This window comes from Solenopsis invicta, chromosome 7, assembly GCF_016802725.1.
Source record: "Solenopsis invicta isolate M01_SB chromosome 7, UNIL_Sinv_3.0, whole genome shotgun sequence".
In the NCBI taxonomy this organism is placed as follows: Eukaryota; Metazoa; Arthropoda; class Insecta; order Hymenoptera; family Formicidae; genus Solenopsis; species Solenopsis invicta.
In genome coordinates this window covers 4,863,381-4,876,150 of record NC_052670.1, presented here as the reverse complement: position 1 = coordinate 4,876,150, position 12,770 = coordinate 4,863,381, and the positions used below count along the sequence as shown (strand labels likewise).

General features: G+C 34.5%; 2 protein-coding genes across 4 annotated transcripts in view; one reads left to right on the top strand and one right to left on the bottom strand.

The window, feature by feature from the left end:
- Positions 1-138: 138 nt before the first annotated feature.
- Positions 139-6,676, bottom strand: LOC105205609 (ribonuclease 3). Its single transcript, XM_039451540.1, has 10 exons — positions 5,161-6,676; positions 4,755-4,998; positions 4,489-4,680; positions 4,042-4,399; positions 3,545-3,968; positions 2,072-3,023; positions 1,784-1,993; positions 1,384-1,706; positions 1,089-1,234; positions 139-631 (listed from the first exon to the last, which is right to left on the bottom strand). The coding sequence occupies exons 1-10, from the start codon at positions 6,180-6,182 to the stop codon at positions 450-452; spliced, it is 4,053 nt and encodes a 1,350-aa protein (XP_039307474.1). The 5' UTR covers positions 6,183-6,676; the 3' UTR covers positions 139-449.
- A 284-nt stretch (positions 6,677-6,960) lies between these two features.
- LOC105200890 (mRNA (2'-O-methyladenosine-N(6)-)-methyltransferase) overlaps positions 6,961-12,770 on the top strand; it is a 21,067-nt gene continuing 15,257 nt past the window's right edge. The window contains exons 1-6 of one of the 3 annotated variants that reach the window (XM_011168722.3): positions 6,961-7,119; positions 7,828-8,114; positions 8,189-8,344; positions 8,431-8,579; positions 9,216-10,580; positions 10,669-12,666. In XM_011168722.3, coding sequence (XP_011167024.1) covers positions 7,857-8,114; positions 8,189-8,344; positions 8,431-8,579; positions 9,216-10,580; positions 10,669-10,942 — 2,202 coding nt within the window. In that variant the 5' untranslated portion in view covers positions 6,961-7,119; positions 7,828-7,856 and the 3' untranslated portion in view covers positions 10,943-12,666. Of the gene's footprint in view, positions 7,211-7,827; positions 8,115-8,188; positions 8,345-8,430; positions 8,580-9,215; positions 10,581-10,668; positions 12,667-12,770 lie in introns of those variants that run through there. The other 2 variants (XM_039451541.1, XM_039451542.1) reach the window with 2 other exon arrangements.

Genomic DNA, 12,770 nt, shown 5'->3' with positions numbered 1-12,770 from the left:
TTAAGAAAAAATTTATTTTGAAAAAAATTAGGTACAGATTTTTAAAAAATGATGAAAAAAATGTTCCATAAATAGAACAATTAAAAGTGAATTAATAAAAAAAAAAAAAAAAAAAACTGAAATCGCTAAATTATTACGACACTCAGTGACATACACGCACATAACATAAGCGTTTTTTTTTTAAATTCCGTTTGCATCAAGATTATATTATTACTGTTTCTTATGATATTTGTTCGATAAGTGATTTCTGAAAAAAGAATTTAAACGTAATTGATGCAAAAATCAAGATTATTCTATCATGAAATGAAATATATGAACATTAGAAGATATACATATAGAACTGTAAAAACATAGTTTTTATATTTTTGTTCTACGAAAATAAAAATCATAATATATATATATATATATATCCAAATAATAATATATAATACAACAATGAAATAGTTGAACTATTCACTTTCTTTTTTATTACATTCTCTACTACGACTTCTTCTCCGACTTTGGCTACAGTCAGAATCGTCGGATTTATCATAAGATTTTTTTTCTGATTTTCCTTTTACTTTCGGCCATTGCTGCATCTTCATGCTTTTTGCTATTACACGTTTTTGATGATCCAGTTGCGGGAATAAGTCTGCAAAAATAAATATATAGAATAAAAATAGTAAGTTAATAATCCCAAAAATAATATAGATTTATAAATTGTTCAAATTCTAAAAAAATTACGTATGTATACATACGAAATGTGCAAGTTTTTTCTTATGAAAAAATTTAAGATATTGCAATTTTTTAAATTAAAATAGAAGTTTATTCTAAAAATTTTAGATATAAAAATAGTTTATTCTTTGTTCAATTTCATATCATATATGGTACTTTCATAAGATTTTAATTTAAATATGTATATTTATAAAGCTATTTTAAATCTTAAATAAAAAATTTACGGGAAGAAACAATTATTCAAACTTTGTTTTACTAAAAAAAAAGACTAATTTCATATTTGCAATATATCTACGAAAATTAATGACTTGAATCATATAATAATTATTATATGATTATATTTGATCATTTCTATGTGTGTATGTGTACAATACCTTGTGATTTTTCTAAAGCTTCTTTAGCAGAGTTCATTTCCGCTTCTTGGATACTATGTCCTGACGCCGTAGCCAAACGTTTTCCTTGGAAATATACAGCAACTGTATAAACTCTGGTATTAGTCGGTCCTTTACACTCAATGACCCTAAAAAAATATATAAGATTATATTTTTGTGCTGAATCTTTGTGATGTATAGATTAAGAAACGATTAAGAATTGAAACATATGACAAAAATAGATGCTATAAATACATTATTAAAGATATTTTTTGTAATCAAAAGATCAAAAACTTACTTGTATACAGGGATATCTGGCTCGCCACCATCCATAGTTCTTAAAGTTAAGCAACACTGCTGTAACTTGCTTTTTGGATCATTCCAGTCTTGATTCATAATAAAATCTTGTAAACGTGGGAAGAAGCATACATCACAAAATATGTGACAATACTTTAAACCCTTATCAACATAAAGCGCACCAAGAAAAGCTTCTAATAAATCTGCTCTGTCTTTTGTTTTCAATTCAGCTTTTGGATTCCCATAAAGTGCATACTGAGTCATACCGAGATCATCACAAACAACCGCTTGCGTTTTATTATTTACGAGGGAGCTCCGCAGCAACTATGACAAATATAACCATAGATTTGATAGAAAAAGATGAAAAATTATGAAAACAATTAACAAACAATAATGCTTACCGATAAGTGTCCTTCATGATGTTCTGGAAAGAATTTATACAAGTATTCAGAAACAATAAGCTGCAACACAGTATCTCCTAGGAACTCTAGTCGTTGATTAGATCCTAATGTTAAATTAGTATATCCTATACTACGATCCGTGAACGCTCTAGCAAGAAGGCGAATATGCGTGAATTCTATTCCAATTGATTCTTCGAATTTGGTCAATTTCTGGTAACATAAGAAAAAATAAGAAAAAATAAGAAAAATATATTCCATAACTGAATTTGTTTAAACGCTTAGCAATACCTGTAACAACTCGAAGCTGGGAATCCACTGTCTATCTCCTGTTGGTTCTTGTTCCTGAAGAGGATGGCGTGGATAATTGACCCAAACTTTGGCTAGATCTTCTTCACCTTTGAAAAGCGTCTCTCCAAAGACCCGATCAGCCACTTCTATCCCTCCATCAAGAAACAGAGAACCCATCAATGCTTCGAAACAATTCGCCATTGCATGCCGCAACTCCAAGTCGTGGCAAAGATCGCTACCGTGAGCATACAACATGTACTCTTCCAGATTCAGTTTTTTCGCCAACACGGCGAGATGCTGATTTTGCACGATTGCCGCTCTGTAAGTAGCTAAACCACCTTCCTCCAACTCCGGAAACATATGAAAGAGATGGATAGAGGTGAGGAACTCGACGACCGCATCGCCGAGAAACTCTAGTCGTTCGTTGTGCGCTATCGACGACTCCGTTTCCGTTTTCGCACCGAATCTAGACATTATGTTTATCAGGGTATTAATACCGCGCTTACGCGTGTTCATATAGTGAATTCTGCGGTCACCGTATTCGGGTTGTCTTATGCCGCAATTCGTCAAGGAGTTCCGCGCGTGATCTGGATTTGTACCGAAATTCTCGCGGTAGCTAGGATGTGTAAGAGCCAACTGGAGCAAGTATCTGTTTTTGAATTCGTATCCCAATGTGCGTTCCAAATTATCCAGAGATTTATGAAATCTTAGGTGGCAGACTAGTACCGGTATCAACATCGCGTGTTGCACGATGTCACACATAATACCGGTTCTATAAAATCCGTCAGAGCTAACATCGACCGTGACGTCGCGTTTCATTTTGCTCTGAGTACGCAACTCTTGCAACTTATTCTCCTTCGCTTCTAATTTTCTCTTATCTTCGAAGGATGGTTTCGACATATTTGCAAGTAAATGACGAAACTTCACATAATCTCTCCATGCTTTTTGGTAACTAGATAAATTTATAAAATGCGTGTTTAGGAATATAGAACCATACTTTAAACACAAGTATCATGTGTTCAAAAAATGCATCCAAAAAATTAAAGAAAATTTCATGTTTCTTATGCATTAATTAGATTCAATTTTGGAGAAATTCTATAAGTTTTAGGTTTTTGCCTAAAACAACAAAAAATCTTTTTCTATATTAGTTACAAATAATCATGTAAAATTAAAATACTGCGTAACTATATAGATGTAATCAAGAAAGCATAATTTGTTTAATTAAATGAGAATTAAAACATTACATTGATTTAAAATATTAAGAAAATATTGTTTTATTTTATTAAAAGTTTATTAAATTCTATCTTAAGAAGAATGATCAAAAAGAAAAATATCTAAAAACTGTTTAACATTTTCAATTTTACTTGATAAATATTGATAATACTGATAAAAATTCTTTTGTACACATCATACACATAAAAAATCTATTATATTTTAAATTATGTGATATCTTATTGATTAATAAGTACTTACTCTGCATTTCCTGCGTAGCTAAGCTGTGGTGGACGAATACCAAAGTGAACTATCTCGGGATAAGCAGGCGATGTCTTATTGGACAACTGATCTTCCTGATTTCTATCTAACTGATCAACGCGAACGCTGCACGGTTTTTTTCCTGGGTAAGTAACGACCATTCCCTTTACTTCATCAGCAAAATCTTGCCATTTGTATTGTGGCATGGCCACCAATCTATGTAGATCGTCTGGATTTATTAAGAGAGTACTGCTTTTTATCAAATAATTCAAAACTTCGTTCATCGACAGGATCTCTTGACCATTGTCAGTCAAATCGCGTACAAATCTTGGCATAAAATGGAACTGTCCGCAACCGGATTTGTCCTGTGCCGCGTGTAGATCAAAATCTACAAGCTCTAAAATTTCTTTGAATAAAAACATTTCTGTAAAACATTAAGATATTTTAATTGACGAATAAAGCAATTTTTTTTTGTAAAAAAAAAGCAAACTGCTTACGAAAGAGATCTAGCTCCTGTATTGTAAAATTTTCCGGCAATTTTTCTTCTATATACAAAATCGTATACTCAATATTAAATCTTATAACTTTACACGTGGGTAACTTGACTAGTGGAAAGTGAGAAAGCATGGAGAAGCCTTCAAATATAAATTCATGTTCGTCGTGTTTGATAATCGTCGGTGTTTTGGTGAGAAAATTTGTCGGTGGACTGATTGTTATTCTATAGTGAAACAATTTATCTGCATTATTCGTGTTCAAGTCACACTTGTTTATTGCACCTTCTCCAGCATAAATCCCGTGTCTTATACCTGACCGTCTTGATTTTGCACTACATCGACATAATGGACCGTCATTCATCTGTAATAAAAAAAATTACAATATATTTTGAAACATTAATACTAAAATGTAAGAAAAAAATATATTTATAAAATATTTTTCGATATTACTTCTCCAGGATCATTAAACCACATTTCAGGATGCAATCTTTGTGGATGCTGTTTCTTTGCCATTAACTCTTCCATTGTTCTATCATCTTCATCCATAGAATTTTCACTATCTGACGAAGAACTGCTGCAAGCTTCAGATTTATGACGACAAAGACGTGCTCTTGTTTTCCTTGGAGGTGGTTCATATGGTGGCTAAATGAGAGATAATAAAGTATAGTTTTAAGCAATTCTTTTACATATAAAGCAATATATGGGAATAAATATACCTGTAATGCCCTTGCTGCAGCTGCTCTGTTTATTAGCACTGTGTCAAATGTTAAACACAATTCTTGTAGTTTAGCAGTACTTTTCATTATTTTTGGATTATTTTCATCCCTGACATAGTAGAGATCTGCTGGCGATGTGCGTGTCCAAATCTTTTTTTCACTTTCAAGTATACCTTTAGACCCCATTGCTGATAATTCACTCAATTTTCGCCTTATATCCTTACTCGTTGCACAATAGTTACGTCTAATATAAACAATTTTTTTAATCATTAAAATTCATTAAATACATTATAATATGTAGTTCTCACATGTAAGATGCATGAGATGAGAATCAATGTGTAATCAATAAATTTCTTTTTCCAAGAAAACAAGTACTATACGCAATTATGCATAAAAAAATTCTTACCTGTATTTCTCTAACAAAATCTCTCTCTCAGTAGGACCTTTTGTTCGTTTACTGTTGTTAGTCGGTGTTGTGTCTCTACTTGTACGAGGCTCTGGTGATTTGGACCTTTTTCTGCTTCTGTTGCTTACATATGATTCTTCTGAGCGAGATGTATAACTGCTGTGTCTTTTAACTGAAGATCGTTCAAAGTGTCTGCTATCATATGAAGAGTCTCTCGAACTAGACATTTCCCTACTGTGACGATATCTGTCTCTGTGGCTTTCGGATGATGATCTATATACTTTCTCTTGCCTAACATGTGGGCTTTTAGACCTCTGCCTGCTAATTTCACGTTTGGATAATGTTTGCCCATTATCATATTTCCATTTAACTTCTTCTGTTCTTTGCGATGTTTCACATATTTGTGTTTGATACAAGCTCTCTCTGTTATATGTTGTTGGGTTTGTATCATACCATGAAGTAGATGTATTTTGATATGTTGTCCAATTTGCAGAAGAGTTGTTAGATTGCCATTCGTTACCAGTATTGTCATCATACACATCAGATTTTACATTCCAATTTGCATAATTTTCACCATACTGTTTAGGTGCAGAATCCATTCTGTCATAATACTGATTGCTGCACTGTGGATGCATTTGATTCTGGTAAGGGATATTGTTGGGAAAATTGGCTCTGTTATGGTAGGTAGTAGGTGCAAAATGGTACATTGAATTTGTCGAGCTGACACCAGATATGTTTGGTACATTCGGAGGAGGAATATTTGATACATTTGGAGGAGGAATATTTGATACATTTGGAGGAGGAATATGCGATACATTGGGAGGAGGAACATTTGACATATTAAAAGGAGGCATACCTGACATATTGGGAGGAGGTATGTTGTAGGGATGTGGCGAGTTGTAATTGGGAGGTTGAGTGTAGCCAGGAAAATTTGACACCTGAGGAATTGGATAATATTCTGTATTCTCCACTTCAGTATCCCAGTATGCCTGTTCTGTCTTTACCGATGAAAGATCTGACATTTTTGTGCGAAATTATTTTCCTTACTGAAATATATATTTTTTCTAAGGCTTAAGCGTCTTCAACTTATTGTTAAAATTTGGCACGTTATAATTGCTTCTATATCTTATCATCGATCATTCTCCTCATATTTCTATTAACCTTTTTAGCTTGAGATTAGTTTTTCAATTCTCCGTTTTGTATAAAATATTTTACTCTACCAATTCTTTTTGGCATAAAATAATGCATTATCTAACACGTTTTCTCCTTTTTTATTTTTAACTACCTTGTGTTTGCCAAGTAACCACAATAAATATCAATTATATTAATAGGGCTTGGTAGGTCTATTCACGTTACTTGAAATTACCAAATTTTTGCACTTTGAAACGAGATAAATATATATTCAAGCATTGGAAAGAGGGAGAAAAGACGAAGATGACGAGTGCAAGAGGTGCGACAACAATAAATCCACTGACACTCGCTGCACTGTGCAATATGTAAACGTCAAAAAATAATTCTAGATCGATTTCAAAAGAGGCAGAGACGCAATTAAATAGCGGCCTTGATAGAGAGACGGCGAATGACGACGTAGATGTCCAATCGTTTTCCGCTACGTAATCGTGATTTCCGGAAATGCGGCCGTTGATTGGCCGCCACGTTGTTCCCTAGCCTCATCGCGTTCTTCGCGTGGGCGACACGACGGCATTCGCAGCCAACGTCAACGCGCGAGCGTTTGTCCACCAATCACGCTTAAGCATCCTTCAGACTGACGCGGCAGATCTGCTTCCATTGAGAATGCGACCGCACATTTTCTCCCCTCGCTCCATGCACACCCCGTTCCATCAGTTTAAGCAAATGGCGTCGTACAGGTGGATATCGTTGCGTCAAATTTCACAAATCATGAATGAATTCTAAGTGCCGTCGCGCATTTCTCATGAATTGAGGGTATCGTCAGCTCCGGTAAGCCTCCTCTCGACCACGATACATTTTCTGCGCATGGAAGCGATTCCGCGACGTGAGAAACCGCGTATCTCCCCGGGACGTTTTCACAGTATGTAAACAAACATCGTGCCACACGCATCGAGTACCATCGAGTCGTGTACCGCGATGTCTCGAAAAATTCTGCGATTGTCGCGAAATTATTTTAACGCTCTTTTTCCTGCAGTGTGCGTGTGAATACGCATAGAGTTTGGACGGTATTGTGCAAACTGCAATGTGCTTCTTGTGCTAGCATCTCTGATGCTCCATCCCAGTTCCTTGCTCTCATCACTTCTTTAGTGTGTTTTCTTTTAAAATTCTCGCAAATCTCTTTTATGTCTATTGTATAGTACTGTTTAATTGGCAAAGATATATGTAAACTAAGCATAAGAGTACATTTTATTTGGCTGAAACGTATCACTTTGTATTATGAACTATTACAATGATATACATATCTATATGTAATTTGTTTTAAAGTATGTACATTTTTTGTTTTATATTGTGTTATGACATTGTTTATGAATATAAAACTTTAAATAAGTTATATATAATTAATAATCTATATAATAATTTATATAAGTATCATAATAAGAAAATACACACATGTATACTTTTATATATATATATATATATTTAAAAAAATATATTTTTTTTATAAATACTTGTGTCACATAATATATTTGATTTCAGTATTTTGCAACCAAGGTGCATATCAAACCATGAACGAAGTAAGCGGAGGAAAGCAAGATGTACCCAATACCTCAAATTGGGAAGCTTTATCAGGGCAATCGGTGTCATCGTTGCCACCCATGCATCACCATCATCAAGTACTACAGCAAGATACAAATTCAACAGTAGCACAAGTTATAGTTCCTACACCTGTTAAGCTCCAAACACCTATATTAACACCTGCACAGACTGTAGCCGATCATTGTCCACAACTTGGGCACATACAGCAACCACCTCTTATAACTCAGGTATGTTAAGAGAAATTTTACGCTTTTAATGATTTTAATTTACCAGATCATAGGTTGACTCTTTTCCTTCATAGGGTACACCACCAGGAAGCTTTCCAGAGCTTGAGTTATCTCTGGAACTTCAACAACAAGGATGGAAGAAATTTTGGAGTAAACGGGAAAATCGACCATATTTCTGGAATAAATTGACTGGAGAATCTTTGTGGGTGTTACCTTCTCTGAAACCTCAGGTTAGACTGCAAAATATGAATATATAATATCTATCTATATTTTATAGTAAAGAAGTAACCTGATAATATTATGTGTCTTATCAAAGTTTGATCCAATCACGGATCCACTTGGCATTTGTGGTGTGCCACCGCCACCTGGGAATGGTACTATTCCACCTAGTACGCCAGGTGCTACATTAAAACGAAGAGCATCAGAGGATGGAGCAGTTCCACCAGCAAAGAAATTTGTATTGGCGTATGTTGATCTTAACACGTTACACTAAAATGTACAGGGCTGGTAAAATTTTTCCAGCTCAGTTTTCCCAACCCACCTGATTAAAATCGGTTTTAATTAAAGCCAAAAATCTATATTAAAACCCATAAATGGGTTTTATTTTACTATTCACTATTATTAAAGCTTAAAAAAGTTTTAGTACATAAGAGTAATATGATTGTAGATCACAGAAAATAAGTTGATTATATTATTTATATTTAACATATTTCAATACAAAAATATGATTATTTTATATAGGTATTAATATACATTAAAAATAATATTTTTCATGGTTTAACAAATTAAAATATCAACATTTAACATGGCACCAGATACTACATGGATCAATTACAAAATAAATCATAGATGTAACTCTTTTCCTAGGGTGGAAAAGCGAAAAGTTAAAATCTTTACTATTGAAGTTAATGGAAAAATTGTTTACCTTTCATATTTCAGTGCCAGGAAAAAAGTTACATAATTTGAAATAAAATGCTAACAAAATAGGTTTAACAAGGGCAAATTTGGGTAAAATTGGTTATAATCAGGTTGAGTTAAATATGAAATACTTAGATGTTTGCCAGTTCTAAAAGTGTATGCATAATTTGTTTGTTATCTTAGGGGTCCATGGGATCTGGACATACCTACGAATGTTATAATATATGAGCGAGCACCATCAAATTTGATGCATGTTCATCCCGCGGCGGAGGCTCTGCGTTGCGCTTTATTAGCAAAGCTGCGGCAGTGTTATCAAGAGTTATGCCACACTCGCGAATCTATAGACGCGCCGAAAGATTCCTTCAACAGGTGGCTGATGGAACGGAAAGTCATCGATTGTGGCTCAGATCCATTGTTACCGAGTCAATGCTTCCCTGAAATTTCAATGTCGATGTATCGTGAGATCATGAACGATATTCCTATTAAATTGGTTAGGCCGAAGTTCACGGGAGATGCGAGGAAACAGTTGTCACGTTATGCTGAAGCGGCGAAAAAGATGGTTGAATCGAGAGCGGCATCGCCCGAGAGTCGGAAAGTGGTCAAGTGGAATGCGGAGGATACTTTTCAGTGGTTGAGAAGAACGGTTGGCGCCACATTTGACGATTTCCAGGACAGGCTTGCCCATCTGAAGCGACAGTGTCAACCACATCTCACAGCGACCGTTAAAGTTAGCGTTGAGGGGATATGCCTGAAAATTTATCATTTATCGACGGAATATGCAAAGAAAGTGAAAGACAAAAACAATCAGATTCTTAAGGACAATGGTCTAGGGGATGTTATACCGCTAGGAGGTCCTGCTAGCACGCAGAGAAAAGTTTGGTGTTATCCAGTGCAATTTTCCCTTCCCACACCGAGACTTCCACAGGTGGATTACCTTCCTGAGCGCGAGCAAGTAATGCTGCGTTTTCACGGTGACACCATGTATATTAATAACACGCACTTTGCTAAACTGGAACATTTGTATAGGTATAACAGTTTTGATGACAAAAAGTTTGAAATGTTTCTGTCACGCGTGTGGTGTATGCTGAAACGTTATCAGACGTACCTCGGAATCAACGAGGGCCAAGCAACTCAAATGGCTCTTCCGGTGACAGTTTTCGAATGCCTTCAGAGATCGTTCGGCGTTACTTTCGAATGTTTTGCCTCGCCTCTAAACTGCTACTTTCGGCAGTATTGTTCAGCGTTTGCCGATACGGACTCGTACTTTGGATCAAGGGGACCATTCTTAGACTTCAGGCCAGTCAGCGGATCGTTTCAAGCGAATCCACCGTACTGTGAGGAACTTATGGAAGCTATGGTCAACCACTTCGAGCGTCTGTTGGCCGATTCGACCGAGCCCTTGTCGTTCGTGGTATTTTTGCCGGAGTGGCGTGATCCGGCTCCTAACGCGCTCATAAAACTCGAGGGTAGTCACTTTAAACGCAAACAAGTAGTAGTACCCGCTATGGAACATGAATACCGACACGGATTTCAACACATTCTTCCAAAGTACGTTTATAAAAATCCTGATTAGATTTGGTGTAATTTGTGCTATAGGAAAGAAATATTGAATAATTTTTTTTCTTCTCTATTCCAGAGGTGAAGTAAACATCCGAGCGGCGTATGGCACGCTAGTTGTGTGGTTACAAAATCCAGCTGGTGCTGCGCGATGGGGACCTACGGAAGAGCGGGTTGAAGCGTTATTAGAAGCGTGGCGACCTGGTCGAGAACGAGAAAGAGATAGGCAAGAGCTTCTGTCCCCGCCGCGACAAACACATCAACCGATACCAGCAACGCCAGTACCTGTACCAACAACACCATCTACACCAACGGTGCCACCTGTACAGACACTACCAAGTCATCCTATATAATTAAGTGATATAGTTGAATGATCTTTGTGTGAGAGAGGGAGAAAACAATATAAAAAATAGGAAAATAGTTTCCTATGCTTGGAGATAAATACGCTTTATCTCTTGTAATATAACTTCTTTGTTAAGGAAATTTATTTGATATTTTAACAGATATAAAATACAGAAAGAATAAAGTGTAAAAAATGAAAGAAGTGTTAGGTAATTATAAACAGAGAAATTAAACATAACATATAGAAACAATATAAACGTTACTTTATAATCAACAATATTTTCATGCTAAAATCCTTTGACGGCATGATGTCAGTTACATTTTGAAATAATCACATAGAAATTATTGATTACTAATGGATGATTAATGAGCATTTGACTCTATGTTAACAGCGGAATAAAATCCCGTTGTTTACTTCTGTTTAGCCTTGATAAACAGTAAAACTAATGTAAGAATTGCATTGAGAAACACATCTAACATATAAAAAGAGTTTACTTATCGAGAAAGCAAGCGCACATTGCAGAAAGTCTAAAATTTGCAATAGTGGTTAATTGTTGTTGATCATTGCGTTGGACTTTGTGACATGTGATGCTTCAAATATTAAATATAAATATTTTATCTTGCTATGCAAGATAAAAATTGATTACTATTGTAAATTTCAGAGGATTAGATTTAAAAGAATAACAAATGTATAGATGTATGTTGTATGTACGTATGTGGATGAAAGTGGTAGGATGTGTGTGTCGCCTATAACTCTGTTTATTTGTGACCGAAAACAAATTTTTATCAAAATGCGATAAAATTATTCACCATATATTTTTAACCATGACAATCTTTTTCTTCAATAACGGAGAGCATACATAGGAAAAAAGGAGCTAGCTTTCGTTTTAAATAGCTCTTTGTCGGTGCAATATTTTGTATCAGTTTATAAGTAGTTAAAAATCATAAAAGAGGAATATAAACAGAACTTTGAGAAAGACTGTACAGAACTTCTTTGCATGAGACAAAGCACATTTTTATTATAAATATTGTACAGACGTATATCATATAGGGAAGAGATATAATTTTCTTATTTCTATTTTTTTCAGCGAGCTTCTACAAAATTAATCGAAATAATTGGGGTACTGTTACAGATAAATGAATTTCTATAATTCTTATTTACTTCATGCATATCTGCATTAACTTATATCGGAATAATGGAAGACTTATAAATGGTTACATATATGGAATAACGCGAAGCAAGGTGCCCATTCATAAGCATTATATTATTAGAAGTTATATATTTATGAATATGTAATTTCCAATAATGTAACTTATGCATTATTTAATTATTTTATTAAAAATTTGTGGTCGAGGCAATTTATCAACATGTCGGGCACTTCTCTCACTGAAATAGTGATATTTATATCTTATAAATTTTGTATATTTTTATTAAAATATCACATACGCTAGTGTATATACATACACATGCATATAGGCGCACACATGCGCGTGTGCATGTATAGCCATATTTAGAAATTAAGATATTTATGCTTACATAATTGAAAAGTAAATAAGACAATACGTTAAAAAGATAGATATAAGTTACGTTTTGTGAGATACTATTATTTTATAAGCAGCAGAAATGTATCCACGATTAGGTTGCACTTTGTAGCTTAATAGAGTACAGATAACAAATTTTTATTGTAAATCCTTATATTTAGAGTAGTATATGTTCAACTAAAGAAAAGAAAAATTGCGTTTTTTATCTTTAATTATTTTTTAAGAGTAAAAATGAATTTCACTCATGTGTCTGCGCTTTTAATATAGCCATATTCATTATAGAAGTGTAAGATAATT